Source organism: Gorilla gorilla, chromosome 20, assembly GCF_029281585.2.
Source record: "Gorilla gorilla gorilla isolate KB3781 chromosome 20, NHGRI_mGorGor1-v2.1_pri, whole genome shotgun sequence".
NCBI lineage: Eukaryota > Metazoa > Chordata > Mammalia > Primates > Hominidae > Gorilla > Gorilla gorilla.
This window is the reverse complement of record NC_073244.2, coordinates 61,817,421-61,840,405: the sequence shown is the minus strand read 5'-3', so window position 1 is coordinate 61,840,405 and position 22,985 is coordinate 61,817,421. Positions and strand designations below refer to the sequence as shown.

Sequence of the window (22,985 nt, the reverse complement as noted above, 5' to 3'; positions counted from 1 at the left end):
TCCAGGGGGCCCTAAATGTAACCACTTGAGTGCTTGGAAGAGAGAAACAGAGATCTGATGGAGGAGAGGACGTGACCTGATGACCTCAGGAGAGAGATTTGCAGGTGCCATGCTGCTGGCTTTGAGGACGGAGGAAGAAGCCATGAGCCTAGGAACCAGGTGGCCTCTGGAAGCTGGAAAAAGCAAGGACACAGTTTTTCTCCTGGAGCTCCCAGAAGGAACCGGCCCTGCCACCACTTTGATGTTAGCCCAGTAAAACTGATTTTGAACTTCTGACCTCCGAAACTGTAAGAGAATACATCTGTGTTATTTTAAGACACTGCATTTGTCTTCCTTAACAGGGCTCACGATGGTGCCTCCCTGTGGGATGGCTGGAAGGTTAAACAAGTTAAAAAATATATGTATGTAAAGATTTTAGACTACTGCTGTCCAATACAATTAAATAAAATATTTGGTATGGCTGGGTGTGGTGGCTCACGCCTATAATCCCAGCACTTAGTGGGGCCGAGGAGGGTGGATCGCTTGAGGCCAAGAGTTCAAGACCAGCCTGGCCAACATGGCGAAACCCCATCTCTACTAAAAATACAAAAATTAGCCGGGCGTGGTGTCACATTCCTGTAATCCCACCTACATGGGAGGCTGAGGCAAGAGAATCACTTGAACCCGGAAGGTGGAGGTTGCAGTGAGCTGAGATCTCATCATTGCACTCCAGCCTGGGCAACAGAGCGAGACTCTGTCTCAAAACAAAACAAATTCGCATCCTCTGTCATGCTGGCCACCTGTCAAGGGCTCGGGCATTGCAGGTGGCCAGTGGCGGTCACACTGCACAGAGCAGATACAGAAGACGCCCACCACTGCAGGCAGTTCCATGGCTGGCACTGGCTCTGGCAGTTCCTAGGCCACGGCTACATGCTATGCAGGTGACACCCATGACAGCTTTGCCCACAGAGCCCAGCACAGACCTTGTCACAAAGTAGCTATCCGATAATTATTTATTGAAAGAAATGACGGGATGAATCCCAGACTCCGGAGTAAGCCACCCCCTCACACACACACCCCTCCCGACTCTCAAAAACCACAGCCTGCCACAGAAGATTTGCTAAAAAGCAAAGGCAATAATAACCCCGGGGTCCGTCCAACTCATGCCCTGTACCCAAGCCCTAGGAGGGCAAGGGCTTAGTAGGTATCTTCAGGGTCAGAGCCTGAGTCCTCGCCTTGTTGGTTCTGAATCTGACTTTGCTTCCGGTACAAACAGGCCACCTGCAGAGAGAGGGTGGGATGGGGTGGTCAGAAGCTCCCCCGCTGCTGCTCCCACCTCCACAAGGTTCCAGAGAGGCCACCACGCTAAAAAGCTGGTAGGGCCAAGCAGCTGGGCGGCCCACCCCTGCTTCCCAGGGCCTCACCTGGGCACTGGTGGTGGCCTGCTCCGGCTGTTTGTCTTCACGGACTCGAATAAACCGAGGGAAGCGAAGGGAGATGCCCTTGTCACTATCCACCTGCGGAAGCGGGATGGAGACTCCTGCGGTCCAGCCCCAGCGACCCCCTGCTCAGTCTCCTCCCTCCTCCACTCTGGACTGTTTCCTGATCCACACGACGGGGCCGAACGATGGGTTGTCATAAGGATTAAACAAGTTGACAAAGTGCTTGGAACCGTACCCGGGCACAGTAAGTGCTCAAGAAATGCTGCCTGTTGGCCGGGTGCGGTGGCTCACCCCTGTAATCCCAGCATTTTGGGAGGCCAAGGCGGGTGGATCACGAGGTCAGGAGATGGAGACTATCCTGGCTAACATGGTGAAACCCCACCTCTACTAAAAATACAAAAAGAAATTAGCCGGGTGTGGTGGTGGGTGCCTGTAGTCCCAGCTACTCGGGAAGCTGAGGCAGGAGAATGGCGTGAACCCGGGAGGTGGGGAGCTTGCAGTGAGCTGAGATTGCGCCACTGCACTCCAGCCTGGGTGACAGAGCGAGACTCCAACTCAAAAAAAAAAAAAAAAAAAAAAAAAATGCCACCTGCTACAGCCGTTACGATAATGACGGTAATTCGGGCTGAGAGGCTGAACTATGGCACCAGGGCATGGGTTCTAGAATCTGACTGTGGGATTCCAATCCCAGCTCCCAACTCTCAGGAGCCGCGTGATCCAGGGGCAGTTACTCAGGCTCTCTAGGGCTCTACATCCTCACTGTAAAATGGAGATGTTTGTGTCACTACGTCTTAGGGATTTTGAGAGGATTAAATGAGTGTCTATGAGTGACACGCTGATGACCACACAGCGCCCACTGCACAGCAAGGGCCGGATACACACCGGCTCCTGTCCCTTGTTAGTCCCTGGCTGTCTAACGTGCAGCATGGTAAAACATTTTTAAAAATTAGATCAAAAATGTAAGTTCTTGGCTGGGCATGGTGGCCCACGCCTGTAATCCCAGCACTTTGGGAGGCCGAGGTGGGCGGATCACTTGAGGTCAGGTGTTTGTGACCAGCCTAGTCAACATGGTGAAACCCCGTCTCTACAGGCACGGGTCACCATACCCAGCTAATTTTTGTATTTTTTGGTAGAGGTGGGGTTTCACCGTGTTGGTCAGGCTGGTGTTGAACTCCTGACCTCAAGTGATCTGCCTGCCTCAGCCTCCCAAAGTGCTGGGATTACAGGCATGAGCCACTGTGCTTGGCCTGGGAATTCTTTTATTTAAGAAAAGAATTTTCTTTTCTTTTTTTGAGACAGAGTCTTGCTTTGTCACCCAGGATGGAGTACAGTGGTGTGATCTCGGCTCACTGCAACCTCCGCCTCCCAGGTTCAAGCGATTCTCCTGCCTCAGCCTCCTGGGTAGCTGGGACTACAGGCACCCGCCACCACACGTGGCTAATTTTTGTATTTTTGGTAGAGATGGGGTTTCACCATGTTGGCCAGGCTGGCCTTGAACTCCTGACCTCAAGTGATCTGCCGGCCTTGGTCTCCCAAAGTGCTGGGATTACAGGCACGAGCCCCCATGCCCAGCCCATTTTTAAAGAAAAAATGTTTTGGCCTTTTTATCTGACACTCAAATAAAATGCAAGCTCATCTTCCTGATCCTTACCTGGAAGAGCAGATGTGAGCCAAGGTCCCCTCCCTACTCTGCTCTCTGTGTGCCCGCCCAGAATCCCACACAGGGCCACGGCCAGGTCCTCTGCCACTCACCAGGCCCCGCGCAGCAGGGTAGATGGGGGAGAGGGAGAGGTCAGCGCACTTCACCTCCCACACGGCGCTGGGGTCCAGCCAGTGGTCGGGAATCACAGCGCCATCTATCCGCACGTAAGGGCGTGGGCTGGGCAGCACCAGGGCCTGCAGTGAGCAGAGGAAGAGAGGAACAGAGGGTCTGGAATCTCAAAGTCAAGGCCAAGTGTTGGAGGGCTGGGGAGAGGGAGGAAGGGAAAAAAACAGACACCCCCTTGAGGTAAACAGAAATAGAAAGTGAAAGAAGGGAAAAGAAACAAGACACCCCCTTGAAGTAAACAGAAATAGAAATAGAAACAGAAAGTGAAAGAAGGGAAAAGAAACAAGACCCCCTTGAAGTAAAAAGTTGAGAAAGGTGGGAGTTGGGAGGAATGGGAGATGGAAAGAAATGAAAGGCCCTGGGGGTTGAGGCAGGACATTAAAGACAAAAAGAAGCAGAGAAAGGGTGGCTCACCTTGAGGCTCTGGTGATGCTCCTCCAGCTCCTCGTCGCTGAAGCCAGTTCCAAGCTGCAGGGAGGAAGCGGGAGGTCAGAGGCTCAGCCGGCCACAGGCCCAGCACTTGCTCCTGCCATCTAAAGCTGTGTACACTCATGGCCCCCACCCGGCTCTGGTCTAGGCAGTATCCACAGAAAACCAGGGAAGTAGGGAGCTGGGGGTGTGGAGCATCCAGCCAGAGACTCCCGGGTGGGAATGCTCTCCCAGCAGGCCTGCCGTGAACCACTCCCTGTCTTCCGCTTTATGGAGAAACTCTTGCTGCTTCCACTGTCTCCCTGGCCCCAGGAAGTCACTCCCTTATGCTCATCCACATCCTCACTGCCCAGTAACTGGCTGTCCTCACTTCCAGTCTTTTTTTTTTTTTTGAGACAGGGTCTAGCTCTGTTATCCAGGCTGGAGTGCAGTGGTGCAATCTTGGCTCACTGCAACCTCCACCTCCTGGGCTCAAGCAATCCTCCTGCCTCAGCCTCCCAAGTAGCTGGGACCACAGGCATGTGCCACCACGCCTGGCTAATTTTTAAAAAAAGTTTTTGTAGAGGTGGAGTCTCACTATGTTGCCCAGGCTGGTCCCGAACTCCTGGGCTCAAGTGATCCTCCCGCCTCAGCCTCCCAAAGTGCTGGGATTACAGGCGTGAGTGGCTATGCCCAGCCCATCTCCAATGTTAACACTGCCAAGAGCTTCTTTCACCTACCAAAATAGGAAAGGCTAAAAGTTAGCAGTAATGCTGGATGCTGGCAGATACGCAGCAAAGTGGGCAATAATCACCAATATAAACGTCACCTGGAAAGCCCCTTTTGCGTTGAGAGTCTTAAGGATTCTTTTTGCCTTTTGTCCTGACAATAGCTCATTTAAAAATCTATTCTAAATAATGCAAAATGGTGACAATGTAGATTGGTGGCCAAAATATTTGTGAATTATAAAAATCACTTCTGTCACTGATCGTTTAGGTTAACGGACACTAAGTAATCACGTTACCCATAAGAACAAAGCTGGCAACAACTTCCCCACACAGCCACAGGGAGCTGGTTCAGGACACAGCACTATGTGCTATGGGGCACAGCACTTGAAAACTCTTGTGCAGGCATTCAGGTCCTGTTGCCATATTGCTTAAGGGCATATACAACACTGAAAACAAAGTACTTCCAGGGTAAAAAGGCAGAAAAGAAAATTACTCATAGAGAAGGATCACAACTTTGCAAAAATGTAAATAAAACATTCCCTCAAATGTCACTACTGCGTGTCTCTGGGCGGTATGATTCTAGGTGATATTTTGTTCTGTTTCTGTGGCAAAAGACCCAAATTTGTTGGAGAGGGGAATACAGGAAATACGTAAGAAAATCTAGTCCAAAATGTGCACAGCTTTAAGAAAAACTTTAACTTGAAAAAAAGTAAATCACTTCACATTTCCCAGAATTCCTTGCAGCTAGGGGTGAGCCATGGAGCAAAGTGATGAGCAACAGAACTTGAGCAGAAGGTGTTCACTGGCTGAGGCTGACTCAGGGTCCAACCCCCTTTGCTCTTCCCTGGTGCGTGGAGCAGGCATGGCCATGAGGGCTGGAACTCCTGCAGCCACATTGTGATGATGAGGCCGGAGGCACATGGCAGAAAAAAAAATGTGGGGACAAAAAAAATGTGGGGAGAGGAGGAACCTGAATCCCTAATGGCATCAGACTGCCCCCTCCACACTTCTCATTTCATAACAAAAAAATTCTTTTCTTATGTGAGCCACCACTATTTGTAGCTAATCTCAATCTCTCACTGACACACATTCCTGACATCTTTCTATCCCAGCCTGTTTTTCTATATGAAGCAAGAGTTGCTCATAGAACCAGAAAAAGTAAATAAAAACTGGGGAGAACGGATCCTTCACAGGGGGATGTGAGCGCCCCTCGGTCTGGGTTGTGCAATAGGAGGTACCCCCGGGAGTCTAATCTCCTTCCCTCCTGCTTCTGCCATCAGCCCCAGTTCCCCAGGACCTTGCATATGGCCTGCAGCTCCTCACTGTCCTCGTCGTAGGAGGCCAGCAGGAAGCCCCCGTACCGGCCGGCCCGCTTCCCCCGGCCCAGGTAGGCGCCGATCACCACCAGGTCCAGGGTGTCACCCACGCCATCAAGGTAGTCCTTCTTCAGCTGGGAGAAGGGGAGGCAAGAGATGAGAAGGGGGAGCGCCCAAGGCGGGGCCCTCACTGCTGGGGAGGGGCTCCTCGGTGGACTGGAAGTAAGTCTGAAGGGAACTTCCAGAAGGAACCCCAAGGATGGCCCCTGGGAAGAGACTGGACATGGGAAGGGTTTCTACGTTTAAATAAGAACAAATGGGGCCAGGCGCGGTGGCTCATGCCTGTAATCCCAGCATTTTGGGAGGCCGAGGCGGGTGGATCACCTGAGGTCGGGAGTTCGAGACCAGTCTGACCAACATGGAGAAACCCCGTCTCTACTAAAAATACAAAATTAGCCGGGCGTGGTGGCGTGTGCCTGTAATCCCAGCTACTCAGGAGGCTGAGGCAAGGGAATCGCTTGAACCCGGGAGGCGGAGGTTGCAGTGAGCCAAGATCGTGCCATTGCACTCCAGCCTGGGCAATGAGAGCGAAACTCCGCCTCAAAATAAATAAATAAATAAGAACAAATGGGAAACGCAGGCGGGATCAATGGGACCTCAGGAGTCAGCCTTGCCGCCGTCCTTCCCTCAAGACAGAGACATGGCCAACTCACTCCGGCCACTCCTCCAAAGGGAGAGCATTTTCCCATTCGTTCAGAAACGTTCACTAAGTGCTAACCATGTGCCAGGCAGAAGCTCAGCCCTGGGGGCACAACAGTGCTATTTCCTGAGACAGGAAAGGTCTGTGCTGGAGGGAAACCAGCCACAGACAGACATAAGCACACAGGAAGAGCTAGTCAGCAGGCCTGGCCGGCTCAGTGCCACAGTGCCTCCCGCTCCAGTCCCCTTGTCCACCCCTCACTGCCCCTCTCCACTCAAACATCCATCAACTCTTACTAATGACAGGCTCCTGCTCGCTGGCCCTCAACACACCCGTCCTCCACTCGAGGGGAAACCCCAGGAGCTTCACACAATGACAACCTGACTGTGACTCCCGGCACAGAACCCCCACTGACTTCCTGAAACCTTCAAGAGGAAGATCCAGTTTTATCTCACAGTGGCCCCAGATGCTGCCTCAGCTGGGGCCTGCTCCCCACTCTGAGCTCACCTCGCGCCTCGCCTGCCCTTGCTCCCTGCACATGCAGAGCCTGCTCCTCCCTCAGGGTCTCTGCACCGGGGGTTTTCCTCCCTAGTGCTCTGTCCCTCACTTTGGGAAAGACTCTTCCTGATCATGCAGGGCACTCCCAGCCCCGCCTTGCTGGCCCGGAGCTGACTCGCTTTTCTTCATGGCGCCCACTCCTGCCCGACTTTCTCTTATTCATGTCCTGGCTTAATTCCTGCCCAAGAGCCTGGCCCGACACGGGCGGCAGGCTCAGGAGAGAGAAACCTCATCACGCTGCGCCTCGTGGGATCTGCGGTGCTCGGGCTGGGGCTGTTCTCCATCAGAACTCGTGAGCAAGGGCTTGCAGCAGGGAGAAGGTCTGAACTCAGTTGCAGCAGGGGACTGGTGTGGGATTGTGAAAAGGGGCCCTGAGCTCAGACAGGGTACACAGTGGAGGCTCGAAATCCACTGCCCAGCTGGGACAGACCTCCAGACCCGGGGCGGAGAAGGCCCAGTTGGGGGTCGAGAATCACCTTGAGCCAGTTGTGCGATCTCTTGGCGATCTCGTAGGTGGCATCAACATCCAGGGTCTTCACCATCAGTCCCTCGCAGGAGTCTGAGGGAGACACAGAAGCGTGGTCCTTGGGAAGCCCTGGCTCACAAGCGCCGGAGCAGGCAGGATTCTGGTCAAACGGTCCAGGACTGGGGACAGGCTGGGAGGCCGGGGTCAGCGCAAGCTGCAGACCTCAGGAGAGAAAAGTGAGCACCCTCACCTTTCACCGACTGCTCCAGGAACTCGGCGATCTGCTCGACATCCTTGGTGTCCAGGGAGGTGGCGAAGACAAACTCGCCCTCTGTCTCCACAAAGTTCTCCCGGAGCAGCTGCCGGCGCCGGGAAAGGGGCTCACGTACCAGGGACTGCAGGGCCGGGGAGGAGAAGAGAGATGAGACATCTTTGTGAGAATAAAGACAATAAGCCCTAAATGTGAGGCGAACAGGACATGTGCGGGTCACAACTAGTGACAGGGTTCGTGGAAAGCCTTGAGAGGGAAGAACCCTGATGTCAGAAGGATTCCGAGAGCTTAAAGCATGGGGCTAGTCACTGGCAAGAGGGCCCGACACCATTTAGAGTTGGTGACTTCAGGAGCATCAGACAGGGGGCTGCGGCCTTGCTGGAGCTTGAATTAACACTTTACGGGCATCTCATCAGTTTTTTTTGTTTTTTGTTTTTTTTGAGACGGAATCTCGCTCTGTCGCCCAGGCTGGAGTGCGGTGGTGCGATCTTGGCTGACTGCAGCCTCCGCCTCCTGAATTCAAGCGACTGTCTTCCGTCGGCCTCCCGAGTAGCTGGGACTACAGGTGCACGTCACAAGAGATCCACCCACCTCAGCCTCCCAAAGTGTTGGGATTACAGGCGTGAGCCCCTGCACCCAGCCTCATCCCCAAGATAATTAAAAAAAAAAAAAAAAAAAAAAGTCCTCCTTTCCTTAAATTCCAAAAGTTTTCACTGAGTTTTTCCAGCACATTTACAGTTTTGTGTTTTGCGTTTTGCTCTGAAATCAGTTCCAGCTGGACCTTGCAAGAGTGTGTGTCAGAGAGGAAGGGGGTGATCTGAATGTTTTTAAACAAAGGACAAAGCAGTTGTCTCCACATGTCAACACTGACTAATCCGTCTTGTGGCTTTGAATTGCTTTTCTCTTTTGTTCGATCGGTCCCCATCCACGCGCAGTGTTTCTGGTCTGCCCTTTGCTCAGGGCTTCTCTGTGTTGATGTTAAACTACCTTCACCACTTGCCCTCCAGGGGTACATTCACGTGTTTTCCATTGACAGCTTTTTTCTGTTGTAAAATTGTGCTCATGAACATTTTGTATGAAAAGATGAGAGGAGCCACAAGGGTTAAGCAGGTACAATTTATCTGGGGTCAGACCATTTCAGGTTTACATCCCAGCCACACTCTTCCTAGCTGGTGACTTCAGGCAAGCGTTTCCCTCTGTGCACCTCAGAGCTCCCATCTGTAAAATGCAGCAATACCTACTCAGGGCACGTCTCGGAAGATCAGCTGAGCCCGTGCTACCCAGTGTAGCCGCCACCCGCCACGTGTAGCAATTGAGCCCTTGAAATGTAGCAAGTTCAATCTGAGATGTGCCAAGGGCAAAACAGTCACTGGCTTTAGAAGACTTAATCCAAGAAGAGAGTGTAAAATTCCATGTTAATAATTTCTTATATTCATCACACATTGAAAGGATAATATCTTAGACATTGGATTAAAGAAAATATGATTTTATCTGTTTCTTCTTACCTTTTAATATGGCTACTAGAAGCTCTAAAATTAGAAATGTAGGCTACTGCAGTGGCTCATGCCTGTCATCTCAGTGCTTTGGGAGGCGGAGGTGGGTGGATCACCTGAGGTCAGGAGTTCAACATCAGCCTGGCCAACAAGGTGAAACCCCGACTCTACTAAAAATGCACAAATTAGCTGGGTGTGGTGGTGGGTGCCTGTAATCCCAGCTACTTGGGAGGCTGACGCAGGAGAATCACTTGAACGCCAGAGGCGGAGGCTGCAGTGAGCCAAGATCACACCACTGCACTCCAGCCTGGGCGACAGAGTGAGACTGTGTCTCAAAAAAAAAAAAAATCATGGGGATGAGGACACATTAAACAGAAAAAAAATGATATACTTGACTACATAAAAATAGTTCATCCATGTTCAACTACTACTAACAAAAAAATCTGTAAAAGTAATAGCTCAAACAAGTCCTATACAACAAAATAGGCCATCAATAAAGTTTAAAGAAGGAATATTTGAAGGAATGAGAATATTTGAAATGCTCATTGGGAGACAAAGGAACCAGCTGAGCAGGGATGATCAAATCCTGCAGAAAAACCCACAAAGTATCCAGTGTTTGGAAAGCACCTGATACTTGACTTTCCTCTCCCCAGACATCACGGGAAACAAAAATCAGACTCCGACTGTCTTCCTACAGTAATTTCATGGAGTGAAACGTCAGTCTGCATCACGAAATTGGGGGTTTGAGCACCAAAGGCATCTCTGCATTAGAACCACTACCAGCTCCACCTGTCCCGGTGAAGGACAGATGGGCCTAACAGAGAAAAAACATTTACAGACCAGGAAAACATGAGTGAGAACCCACCAGACAGGCAGGCAAAGGACACGCGGAGGCAAGTCACGGAACAAATGCACGCGGCCAACAAACCTGCGAAGATGCTTGATCATCAATATCCATTAATAAGACCTAAGTGACCAGGTTACCACAAGATCATGGTTCATCTACCAGATTATCATCTGGGATGGGCCGGGCATGGTGGCTCACGCCTGTAAATCCCAGCACTTTGGGAGGCTGAGGAGGGCAGATCATGAAGTCAGGAGATCGAGACCATCCTGGCCAACATGGTGAAACACCGTCTCTACTAAAATACAAAAAATTAGCCAGGCGTGGTGGTGCACGCCTGTAATCCCAGCTACTCGGGAGGCTGAGGCAGGGGAATCGCTTGAGCCCAGGAGGCAGAGGTTGCAGTGAGCTGAGATCATGCCACTGCACTCCAGCCTGGGCAACAGAGTGAGAATCTGTCTCAAAAAAAAAAAAAAAAAGATTATCTGGGATGTTGATGATTGCAGCTAATTTTTTTTGAGAGCTTCCATGTACTAGCTACTGAGTTCCACACCCCTATCCCACCGTTTAGCCCTCATCCTAACAGATAAAGCACCTGCCACTGTTAGCTCCTTACTGTAGATCAAGAAACTGACACACACAGAGGCTGAGTCATTCATCTGTAGCCATGCCGCTAGGAAGGTTAGGGCTGGGATATGACGGCATGTGGCCTGGCTCCAGATTCCTGACACCCTAAAGCAAGCCATTCTCAAACTGTTGTCTTGAGGCCTCTTTACACTCTTAAAAATTATTCAAGGCCAGGTGTGGTGGCTCATGCCTGTAATCCCAGCACTTCAGGAGGCCGAGGTGGGCGGATCACCTGAGGTGAAGAGTTCGAGACCAGCCTGGCCAACATGGTGAAACCCCGTCTCTACTAAAAATACAAAAATTAGCTGGGCGTGGTGGTGCACATCTGTAATCCCAGCTACTCAAGAGGCTGAGGCAGGAGAATTGTTTGAACCTGGGAGGAGACAGTTGTAGTAAGCTGAGATCACGCCACTGCACTCCAGTGTGGGTGACTAGCAAGACTCTATCTCAAAAAAAAAAAAAAAAAATTATTCAAGACTCACTCCATAGAGCTTGTTCATGTGGGTTACATAATATTATAGTTACACCTATTCGAAATCTAAAATGAGAAATTAAAAAAATAAATCCAATATGCTAACCCAAATAATTTTTTTTTTTTAATAGACACAAGGTCTTTCTATATTGCCCAGGCTGGTCTTGAACTCCTGGGCTCAAGAGATCCTCCCGCCTCCCAAAGTGCTGGGATTACAGGTGTGAGCCACAGTGCCTGGCTCTAAATAACATATTTTGATGAAACATAACCTGTTTTGAAAAACTGGTGAGACTACAGGCATTATTTTACACTTTTGCAAATCCTCTAATATCTGGCTTAACAGAGGTTGGATTCTCCTGCGTGCTTCTGCGACACACTCTTCTGGTTGCAAGACACGAGGAAGATCCACCTCATGCCAATGTGGAGTTGGAAAGAGAGGGACCTCGAAGATGTCCTTGAAAGAATCTTAAGGAACCTCAGGGGCCCTCACACCACATTTTGAGAACTGCTGCCCAAGTGTGGCCTCTTGGCCATGTGAAGTGGCAGAGTCGGAAATGGAAGTCAGACTGGCAGCTGGCAGGCTCACACCCCACCCTGTCACCCCTCAGCTGCCCCTGGACAGGAAGCTGGAACTCACCTCTCCATTGAGGTAGATGAGGTCGAAAGCGTACAAACACACCTGCACCTGGATCTCGGATGCATCCACCTCCTGGGTTGGGGCACAACGGAGTTCATGAGTGTAGGATGGTGAGATGGGGCACTGTGTCTGAGGCCGACAGCATTCATCTACCGGTCTCCCTCTCGCCCCACCTAACTGGCTGCCCATCTGTGAGGGCGACCATGCTGCTGGCTCCAGGTGCTGGATCGTAACGGCTCTCAGCTAATTCCAACAACCTCATTCCCCTTCACCAGATATTTGCTCTCCTAGCCTTTTCTGCAGCTAATGGCAGTGACGTGGCACAGTTCTGGCCAATGAGATGGAAAAGAGGAAACCTGTGGGGTGCAGGTTTTGGGGGTTTCCAGAACAGATCTTTCATAGTAAAACAACAGAGATGCAGGAAAAGGGCCCATCCTTTCTTCCCACTAGGGATGCTGGGATGAGAATGTGATGGCTGGAGCTGTGGCAGCCATCCTGCAGAAGGCTGAGAGAACTGCATCCAGACTGACACTCTGCCCTTCTGGCCACTGGGCAGGACCCGCAGCCAGGACTGTGTGGAAGATGAGGAAGTACGGGGCCTTGGCAGGCAGTGGAGCGGGTGATGCTACCTTGCGTTTGCGGGTGGTGAGCACTTGGAATGGCTGGATCTGCTTCTTTTCCCGGTCCCAAGCCACGGCTTCGGTGTCCAGGATGAAGGATGTGACTGATGGGAGTTTAATCTGAAAAGTGAAGGGAGAGACCCAGGGCCTGTGAGAGGTGGAGGATGAGGTGAAAAGACAAACACGGGGAGATAAATTCCCTTTTCCTTCTGCAGCTCTCAAGATGCACTAACAAAGAGGCAGGTGCACACAGATGCTTTTCCCTTACTCCCCACCAAGAGGAGACAGAAACTAATGTCTCTGAGAATGTAATATTTGGTCCACAAGCTGGAAACCCAGGAGCTCTTGTCATCTCCCTCCTCCTGTCACCCACATTCAGTTCCTCAGTGAACTCGATGATTTCCTAAGCTGTCCACTTCCTACCAACTCCCTGCTCAGCCTTGCCTACTGGGCTTCCCTGTCCTGCACCGACCCCCTCCAATCCAGCTTCCCCATAGCAGCCAGGGTGACAGTGGCAAGCCCCAAATCCAATCACAGCACCTCCCTGCTAAAAACCATCCCCATGATTCCCCAAAGCTGGGGGGACTCTCCCAGGTCAGCCTGGGTCGTCCCTCGCCTCACCTGGCCTCCTGAGCCTCTCTTCGCCCGAGCACGTGAGCCTCTCTGTTTCTCAAATAAATGGGCAATGCCTCTTCCACCACTGGGCCTTTGCACATGCCGTTCCCTCTAGAACCCCTGCCCGTCTGTCTCCTCCACTGGGAAGCCTTCTTTTCCCTCAAGGGAACACTGTGTTGCCCAAGCCGGGGGCAGCATTCATGTTGTATCCTGGAGCCAGGTAGCTTCCCTGACACCAAGTCTAAGCCACACTTGTTTCTTTTTGAGTCAGAGTCTAGCTCTGTCGCCCAGGCTGCAGTGCAGTGGTGCGATCTTGGCTCACTGCAACCTCTGCCTCCCAGGCTCAAGCAATTCTCCTGCCTCAGCCTCCCGAGTAGCTGGGATTACAGGCACATGCCACCACGCCTGGATAAATTTTGTATTTTAGTAGAAACAGGGTTTCACCATGTTGGCCAGGCTGGTCTCGAACTCCTGACCTCAAGTGATCTGCCTGCTTTGGCCTCCCAAAGTGCTGGGATTATAGGCGTGAGCCACCACGCCTGGCCTCTTTTCTTTTTTGAGACAGTCTCCCACTGTTGTCCAGCCTGGCGTGCAGTGGTGCAATCTCTGCTCAGTGCAGACTCTGCCTCCCAGGTTCAAGTGATTCTCCTGCCTCAGCCTCCCAAGTAGCTGGGACTATAGGAGCATGCCACCACACCTGGCTAATTTTTGTATTTTTAGTAGAGTCAGGGTTTCGCCATGTCAGCCAGGCTGGTCTGGAACTCCTGACCTCAGGTGATCCACCCGCCTCAGCCTCCCAAAGCGTGGGCCACCGCGCCCAGCGGAAATATCTTAGAATGATGAGAATGTGGAAATATTTTATACATTCATTGGGGTGTTGGTTACTTGGGTGTATGAACTTTTCAAAACTCATCAAACAGCATAGTGCACACTGAAAATCACTAACTTTTAGGGAAATTACATCTTAAGAAAATCGATTTAAAGAACAGTGCTTGGCACTGAACAGGAGCTCCCCTAACACGTGCACTGAACTGTGCCTCTCTCCGTCACTGTCTCTAACAGGCAGAATGATGGGCACCGTGCCCCCTGCTTTCTTAAATAACTTATTTCCTATTTAATTAGGGGCAGGCAAAGAGAAAGGCTCTTTGATAGGGGACTCCTCAAACAGGCACAAGACCCCTACTGGGTGCAGAGAAGTCCCCAGCTCTGGGGCCTGTGAGGCCCCTGTATGACTCTGAGCTGCTATTTCTGAGGCTTGGGGCCTATCCACGGGCTGGCCCCCTCCAAACTCGTCCTGACTCCTCCTCCCCGCGTTCCTGGCTGGAGAGGCTGCAGAGTTAGACTCTGGCTTTCCGAGGCTTTGTTGCACTAGGGTGGCCATGGAACCCAGTGCTGGACAGTGACTCCCAGCTGCAGTCCACGGTGGGGGAGGGGGTGTGGGTGGGAGGTGTCCAGGAAAGTGTTAATTAACTCAAGCTAGAATCCCTTTTCCCTCTTTCTCTCTGGAAGAGTGACATCTGTTTGGGAAACTCTAAGGGGACAAGCATTGGCACTAAAAGCCAACCAGCCAAGGACAGCAGGGGATAGAGGTAGCGATAAGCTGGGTTCAGGGGGACATCAGTGCTCAGCCAAGTCAGTGCTGGGGTGCCCGCCTCTAGATGTGAGAAAAAATCATATGGGCTTACACCACGCAGGACTGAGTGCTCTGTCATTTGCAGCCAAACGCAACCTGATCTCCTCCCACTAAACCCCGCACCGTGCCACACTGGCCTAGATGGGCCTCAGGCCTTTGCACCCCTGACCATAGACCCTGGCAGAGTGCAAGTGCGTGGCAGACGCCCACCTTGGGGATGCGGCTGATGATGTCCGGGTACTTCCCAGTGTTGTCTTCCTGATTCCTGCTGAAGATCTTCACCTCCCCGCCTTCCAGGGCGTGGATCTGTCATGATGGGAGAAGGGAGGGGAAATCAGCTGAGTCCCCTCATGTGGCCTCAGCTTTTTCTTCTGACCCCACCTGCACTGGTAGAAGGTTCTGGAAGTTCTGCAGGAGGAACTGGTGCGGAGACTTGAGCGAATCATCTCCTCAGTTCCAACAGCACCTCCCAGCCCTGCTCTGGAAGGCCCTACCATCATTTTCTTCTTCATTTCCAATCCCTACACCTGTCCCCATGTAGGCACATGCACCTTGCTGCATGTGGGTGCTGATTTGTTTAAATGTCATTATGCTCTAGATCTCATTCTGATTTTTTTTTGAGGCGGAGTCTTGCCCAGGCTGGAGAGCAGTGGTGCGATCTCTGCTCACTGCAACCTCCACCTCCCGGGTTCAAGAGAGCCTTCCGCCTCAGCCTCCCAAGGAGCTGGGATTACAGGCGCCCACCACCACACGTGGCTAATTTTTGTATTTTTAGTAGAGCCAGGCTGGTCTCGAACTTTCGACCTCAGGTGATCCGCCCACCTTAGCCTCCCAAAGTGCTGGGATTACAGGCGTGAGCCACTGCGCCCAGCCTCTATGTCTATTTATTTTAAGACAGTCTGGTCACAGCTCTTGAGCAGGGCGGCATATATAGCATCTTATATGTATGTTATTATTTCCAGGAACAGTTGTCAAGAAATCATTGTCATTATCATAAATCATCTTGTGTCTTTTTTCTCAACACTGTTTTGGAGATCCATCTCTGATCCTGTGTCTGTTGGATCCACCCTTTTTTTTTTTTTTTTTTTTTTAAAGATAGAGTCTCACTCTGTCATGGAGGCTGTAGTGTAGTGGCATGATCTTGGCTCACTGCAACCTCTGCCTCCCGGGTTCAAGCAATTCTCCTGCCTCAGCCTCCTGAGTAGCTGGGATTACAGGCGCACACCACCACACTGGCTCATTTTTGTGGTTTTAGTAGAGATGGGGTTTCACCATGTTGGCCAGGCTGGTCTCCTCAGGGGTCCACTTCCTGTAACTGCCTCGAGCCCTGTGGCTTCCACCCACTTTGCCTGCTTACCTATCCCCAGGTGAGAAGGCCCCACACTTGCCAGGACAGAAGAGACACAACACATTCTTACAGACCCCAGGACCAAGGACGCCTGAGGCCCTGGATCACAGGACACACATGCACGTCACGGCACGAAGGGGTCATGTAGGCACCTCCCAGAATGGCTGTTAAAATGAACACACCCACCAGCAGCATCAGCGGAGCCCACGTTTCATGAGCTCCCACTATCATCGGTCAGGACTTCGGAGGATTGTAGCTTCGGATAAGCTGGTGAGGTAGTTAAGACCACACCCTAGAGGCCAGGCACGATGGTTCATGCCTGTAATCCCAGCACTTTGGGAGGCTGAGGTGGGTGGATCATGAGGTCAAGAGATCGAGACCATCTTGGCCAACATGGTGAAACCTCGTCTACTAAAAATACAAAAAATTAGCCGGGCATGGTAGCAGGCGCCTGTAGTCCCAGCTACTTGGGAGGCCGACGCAGGAGAATCACTTGAAGCCAGGAGGCGGAGGTTACAGTGAGCCGAGATCACGCCAATGCACTCCAGCCTGGATGACAGAGTGAGACTCTGTCTCAAAAAAAAAAAAAAAAAAAAAAAAGAACACACTTACTGCATGGAGGTGGATGCTGAAGCCCAGAGAGATGAGCGAGGGCTCGGCAGTCTGTGGCACAGGCTGGCTTGAAGCTCAGGCCTCAGTGACCCCACACCCCTGCTCTTTGATGTTTTCCTGTCTGTGGAAGGGACATGTCCCACTCCCCATACCTGTGCCCTCTGCCCGTCATATTTGTATTCACAGGTGAAAGCTGCCTCCTCAAAGCGTTTCAGGACCTCGCTGACACCCCGCGTGGGATGGGCCAACATTGGTTTCAGGGGAATCCCTGGGAGAGGAGGAGAGTGAGTTAGAGGAGAGGGAAGGCAATGGATTAGAGGGGGAACATGGGGAGGAGAACTGCTAATGGGCCCCAGAACCATTCTGCTTTCTTGCTACCCAGTCACGAAGCCTCCCACGTTTTAGAAGGGGACCTAGCCTCCCACTGGGGACTACAGCCCCCGGCCTTCCTTCCAGCTGGGAAAGGCCATGTGATTGGAACCCACGCAGCATGTGCAATGTCTGGCTCACATCCTTGCAAGGAATCTGGTTGCCTCCCCTCCCTCCTCTGCGTCCCTCCTCCCACAATTAGAACAGGGAAGTGAGCCACATTTGATCACAGACATTGGGGTGACAACCTTTGGAGGGCAGAGGGACACAGGAACCTGGGTCCCCGGGTCATCCCTGGGACACAGCTGCACACCTGTACCTTCCCTGGCCACCTCCCTTGCTCTGGACACTTCTGTGTGAGAGAAAGAAATTCTATCTGGCCTGACCCACTGCCTTCTGGACCATTTTTATTTACTTATTTATTGTCTCACTCTGTCGCCCAGCTGGAGTGCAGTAGCGCGATGACGGCTCACTGCAGCCTTGAACTCCTGGGCTCAAGCGATCCTCCCACCTCAGCCTCCCGAGTAGCTGGGATCACAGGCACACGCCACCACGCCTGGCTCCTGTTTATCACAGCAGTGTCACCTACACCCTATCTACTCCACAAGGGGAAATTCCAAGGAGAAAAGCAGTGGGTTTCAGCACCAGGGAGGAGCATTCGGTTTTGGTTGGGGAGAGGACTCTGCAAGTTCTGAGAGGGGCGCCTAGGATGGCCACCCTCACGCCGACTCAGGAGGGAGCAGGGCTGCTGCCAGGCTGGTGAGCGCCCCTGGGGCCTGTACCTGGGCTCAGCTTGCAGTGCTCCGGGAGACGTTCCAGGCCGTGCTCCAGCAGCACGGGGATAATTCGGTCCAGGTCGGGAACCTCGCTGGGGTGGGGGGTGAGAACAAGATAGGGGAAGCCTTTCTAGAACTCACACAGTTTGGAAAGAGAGCTCGGCCTGCTCCCAGACGCCTGGGCTCCTGGATGCCTCTGCCCACTCAGTCACCACCTGCCAAGCTCCTCTTGCCACCCTGTCTCTGTGCTCTCCCTTCGTGTCACTATCTGTTGCTTTGTCTCCCTTACTCTGGCCTTGCCCCTGTTCCCTATCTGTCACCACGAGACCAGCGATTCTCTACTTGGCTACACGAGACCACTCAAGAATATAGTTTTTAAAAAAGGTTTTTGGCCGGGCATGGTGGCTCATGCCTACAGGCATGTAATCCCAGCACTTTGGGAGGCCGAGGTGGGTGCATCACTTGAGCCCAGGAGTTCAAGACCAGCCTAGCCAACATGGTGAAATCCCGTCTTTACTAAAAATACAAAAGTTAGCTGGGGGTGGTGGCACGCGCCTGTAGTCCCAGCTACTCAGGAGACTGAGGCAGGAGAATCACTTGAACCCTGGAGGCGGAAGTTGCAGTGAGCTGAGATTGTGCCGCTGCACTCCAGCCTGGATGACAGGGCGAGACTCCATCTCAAACAAACTAAAAATAGACAAAGGTTTTCAAGGCTAGGTTCCACCTACAAAGATTTTGATGTAGCTGGTGTGGGGTAGGCCTGAGGTCAGCAGCTGGTAGAGCCCCATGTGCAGGCAGAGTTGAGCTTGCTGCCCGGGCCTGTTCACCGCTCTCTACTCAGCACCCAGTGGGGGGCCCTGGCCCAGAGCAGGTGCTCTGAGGGCATCTGTGGAACTGCCATCGGCCCTCCTGCCTCTGACATCCTCTCTGGGGCAGTCATGGTCTTGGAGTCACCAGCCCTGGGTCAGCTGCTGGCCTAGGTCCCTCCACATGGCTCTCTCTGGAGCCCTCGTGGCCGCTCCACGGATGTCCTCTCCATGACTGTCAAGGCCCTTCACCATGTGTCAGTCACCTGCTCCTCTCTGGGTCCCTTAAGGCCTTTCTGCATGCACAGCCCTGTCTGGAACTCAGAAACCTCATGTTGCCGGCTGCCCTCCCTTGCTGTCAGCGTCTTTCTTTTTTTTAAGACAGAGTCTCACTCTGTTGCCCAGGCTGGAATGCAGTGGCGTGATCTCAGCTCACTGCAGCCTCCAACTCCTGGGTTCAAATGATTCTCGTGCCTCAGTCCCCCAAGTAGCTGGGATTACAGGCTAATTTTTGTATTTTTAGTAGAGACAGGGTTTCACCATGTTGGCCAGGCTGGTCTCAAGCTCCTGACCTCATGTGATCTGCCCGCCTCGGGCTCCCAAGTGCTGGGATTACAGGCGTGAGCCACTGCGCCTGGCCGCTGTCAGCGTCTTTCTATACCTCTCCTGGGGTCACTGACCCTTCACTGTTTGCCACCTTCCTGATCTTTGTCACCATCCTTGTGCCAAGCACCAGCCTTGTCTAGATCACCACCTCTGCTCTCAGTCGCCCCGTGACCGGCACTCGTGATGCCTGTCCGTCACTTCACTGGCCCCACCCACTGCTCCTCTGGCTCCACCCCCACCCTGGCACTCTGCCCACAGCCCCTGGCAACTCCACCCACTGCCCAGCTCTCACCAGAACGTCTGCTTCAGGATCATGCCTTGCTCCTCCAGCCACGTCTTTCTGGCCTCTGCTGCCTTGCCCTTCCCAGCATCCACCACGGCTGGTGGGAATTCTAAGAAAAGACCCACCAGAGGCTTTGGAAGGCGCCCACATCCTTGGCTACACCAGGGTGCAGTGGGTGGTTTGCTGTATGGCAAGGAATGCAGATGCCGCGGCCCAAGACGCCCCCTCCCCCCCGACCCAGGAGAGAGGAGCCTGGTATGGCAGGGGCCCGCTGGGGAACGGGCGGGCCTGGGCCTCTGAAGAGGAGGGGGGAGGCCTGAGTTAACTCCAGCGAGGGATGCAGAGACGGGCCACAGGAGCTCACCTTGGCCCGGGGGCGTGAGGCTCACTGCCTGGGAGAGGGCAGCCAGCACCGACTGCTCTGCCAGCCCAAGGCGCAGCCGTCCGCTCAGGGACCTGGGGAGAGAGCAGGCCAGGGAAGGGGGCTTGTCTGCACCTCCCCGATCTTGCCTCCTCCCTTCTCTGGTCTCCTCGACCTTCACGTATGTAGACCCTCTCCTCAAAAACCAGAAGAATCTTCAGAGCCTGGAAGGGACCCCAGATATCACACAGCCCCATGTGACAGATGAGGAAACTGAGCCAGGCAGTAATGATCCTGCCCACTAGCAAGACTGGGGAGGGGCACAAGTAGGTGCACCAGCACCTCCCATCTCAGCTGCCCTGAGGGGTTGGCGAGGCTTGAGGAGGATGAGTCAGGGAGAGAACTGAGCCTGGCGCCCGCCCTGGTGACTGTGATGGTCAGGACCCCAGCATGGTCCTTGCTTTGAGCCACTGGCAGGAGACAAGTGGCTTAGGTTGCCTCCCCATGTCTCCATTTCCCCTTCTATAAACTGGAGGTGAGGGTAACAAGACCAGTCTCACAGAGTTGCTGGTAGGAACTGATGAGGTAAGGCACGGGGCACAGGGCAGGGCTCCCAAGAAATGCTCCATGATGTGAGCCCTCAATGGATTTGCTCTCACTGTCATGGCAAACAAACCCTGGCTTCCTGCTGCAGGGCCCGCGCCCAAGCCGAGGCAGACCTCACCAATCAATCACAGCATGCTTCACCCACAGGGGCCCAGGGGCCTTCTCTAGAAGCACTACCAAGGGACAGAAGCTGGCCTGTGAAAGGAAATGGTGTCCCTTCCCACTCTTTAGGGGCTGGGCCTCCTGCTCATGCTTTTCTCATCCAAGGATGGTCAGGGCATTTGTGATGATTCCAGCTGCCAGTCCCTCCCTCCTTTCACCTCCGAGCCTGCAGTCCCCCTCTGTAGCCTCACAGGCCCACACGCTTACCTGGCGATGAACCGGGCTTCTGAGTGGCGGCAGGCCACAAAGAGGCCTTTGATGATGTCTATCTTCTTGGCTGTGGACTGGAGAGTCAGGGGAAGAGCCGTCAGTGCCTGGTGAAGGCAGGGACCACACCTCCACCCCACCAGCCGTGCTGCTGCCCTGCATTTTGGAATACCTGCCCTCCTTCCCTCACCCCATCTCCACGTCCCATCTCCCATGGCCACCCACTCTTAGGGCAGTAAGAACGAGCTAGCTCTCCTCCTTGCCTCCCTCTCCCTTTATCCAGGAAGTATTTACTGAGTCCTGTCATGTGGCAGCCATGGCATTAGGTCTGCTAGACTCTGAAGAGGAGACTCCCCTAGGCTTGGGTGCAGGAAGGAGGAGAGGAAGCTGTGCACCCCATAAGAAGGACTGATGCGACCCAGCCGATGGTCTAACCAGAAGCCTTCCTGACACACGCGTGGCCTCAGGTCCCCAAGATGTCTGGGGTCCGGGATGAGCGGCCCGCCCCACTCACAGCACTGCCAGTGAGCCTGGCGATGTCGCGGAACTTGCTGAAGACCCCGGAGGCAGTGAGCGGAGGTGGTGGCAGCATGAGCCTCTGGGTGCTGCGGCTGTTCTCGGCCACCAGCCCCACGTCGCCTTTCTCAGCTGCCTCAGCCCGGACGGACTCCAGCTGGCGACCTTCAGGGGAGAGCGCGGTTGGGGGTGTCGAGGGTGACAGTTGTGGCTGCGTGTCTCCCTTCTCTCGCGGCCTGGATGAATTTTCTCCAGCTGTGTGTGCTTGTGGCGAGTCCCTGCACCTCCCTGTGTCTAACGCTCACCCACTTGGTAGAAATGGCTTGGGGAACGTGCCCCCAGCTACGCTGGCTGTAGGAAGTCAGCAAACATGCACGTGCAGCCAGGAAAGCGGTGGATGAACGAGCATGACCACACTCAGGGGAGACATCTGGGCCGGTGTCATCAGGGTGCGGATGGGATTTAAAGCCACAGGCGTGACAAGGTCACTAGGGAAGTGAGTGTGGACAGAGCAGAGAAGGCCAAGGGACCCTTTCCTCTGGCGGGTCATGAACATCTCTGGCAGTGACCAATGACCCTTCGGCTTGTTTTGGAGCCACCAGCTTACACACGTGGGATGTGCCCTGGCCCCACTTACTGCCCAGAGCTGGGTCCCGTGGGCGCCTGGGTGTAAGAGCTGGGGAGGTAGAGCCTCAAGTCACGGTGACAGCTGTGACAAGCAGCTCTCAACCTATCAGAACCAACACACCCTTGTCACCAGATACTGTGTGTCACCTCTTTTCTGGTCTGAAATGAAATGTGGAGATAACATAACCTGCCTACACCTATCGAGATAACGCCCTAACCCTAACACAGAAAAGAATGAAAGGGAAAGCAATCCGTAATGAATGAACAAGTGCGCGTTTCAGTCCACAGATGCTCAGCCGCGGCACAGAGCGCATGAGGGTGGGCCTCGCGCCTGAAGCGAAACTGCCACAAATGGGAGAGCCGACAGTGTGAGCCTCACCAATGGGATGTTACCGAATCACACATCAAAGGGGATGGGATTCTCCAAAGTGGCCAACAACTCACAGCAAACCCGGGACTTGGACAGCCACGGGGGCCACAAGGCGGCACGGAGAGGAGTGTGAGTGTGAACACGACCCATCAAGGGTGGAGGCATGAGACAGTGGAAGAGGCCCCGGCTGCCATGGATTGTTGGGCAGGAAAGCCAGCATCTGCAACTTCTTTTGTGAGAAAAACAGATCCTTCTTTGTCCAAGCCAGTGTAGTTGGGTTTTCTGTTACCTGCAGCTCCGAGCATTCTTAACCGACCCCGTGTGTGCTGGGTCTGGTGTGATGCCAGTGCTCCCGAAACACATCTTGAGTGAATGAGTGAGAAAATCTTGAGTCTCATCTCCTCTGGCTCCCATAAGCCCGTAACTCTTTCCTGATCCAAGTCAACCTTTCTCAGTCCCTCTGTCCTCTCATGAAAGCCTGAAATCCCCGCCTTCCCTAAACACTGGTCCCCATGGCTCTAAGCCAACTCCAGTGCTCCCAGCACATCCTCTCCCCAGGCGGATGAGAACTCACCAGTGGGTGGTCATCCCTCCTACACTGACCATCCCGAACGCTGGGCTCTGAGCCAGACCTGGTGAGCCTCAGACCCCTGTTTCCAAACTTCCTGGATGGCCCTGGGGGCCTACAGATAGAGGTTG

The 22,985-nt window shown here is 53.3% G+C and overlaps 1 protein-coding gene across 6 annotated transcripts in view; it reads right to left on the bottom strand.

Moving 5' to 3' along the window:
- Nucleotides 1-978: 978 nt before the first annotated feature.
- LIG1 (DNA ligase 1) overlaps nt 979-22,985 on the bottom strand; it is a 52,075-nt gene continuing 30,068 nt past the window's right edge. For all 6 annotated transcript variants that reach the window (XM_031004292.3, XM_031004295.3, XM_055370124.1 and 3 more), the window contains 16 exons: nt 21,288-21,454; nt 20,774-20,850; nt 19,802-19,893; nt 19,447-19,546; nt 17,749-17,834; nt 16,750-16,865; nt 14,848-14,943; nt 12,399-12,509; nt 11,770-11,841; nt 7,676-7,820; nt 7,436-7,518; nt 5,683-5,835; nt 3,664-3,717; nt 3,174-3,317; nt 1,404-1,496; nt 979-1,260 (listed from right to left, as the gene is read on the bottom strand). In XM_031004292.3, the coding sequence (XP_030860152.2) occupies nt 1,177-1,260; nt 1,404-1,496; nt 3,174-3,317; nt 3,664-3,717; nt 5,683-5,835; nt 7,436-7,518; nt 7,676-7,820; nt 11,770-11,841; nt 12,399-12,509; nt 14,848-14,943; nt 16,750-16,865; nt 17,749-17,834; nt 19,447-19,546; nt 19,802-19,893; nt 20,774-20,850; nt 21,288-21,454 (1,673 nt within the window). In that variant the 3' untranslated portion in view covers nt 979-1,176. The remainder of the gene's footprint in view (nt 1,261-1,403; nt 1,497-3,173; nt 3,318-3,663; nt 3,718-5,682; nt 5,836-7,435; nt 7,519-7,675; nt 7,821-11,769; nt 11,842-12,398; nt 12,510-14,847; nt 14,944-16,749; nt 16,866-17,748; nt 17,835-19,446; nt 19,547-19,801; nt 19,894-20,773; nt 20,851-21,287; nt 21,455-22,985) is intronic.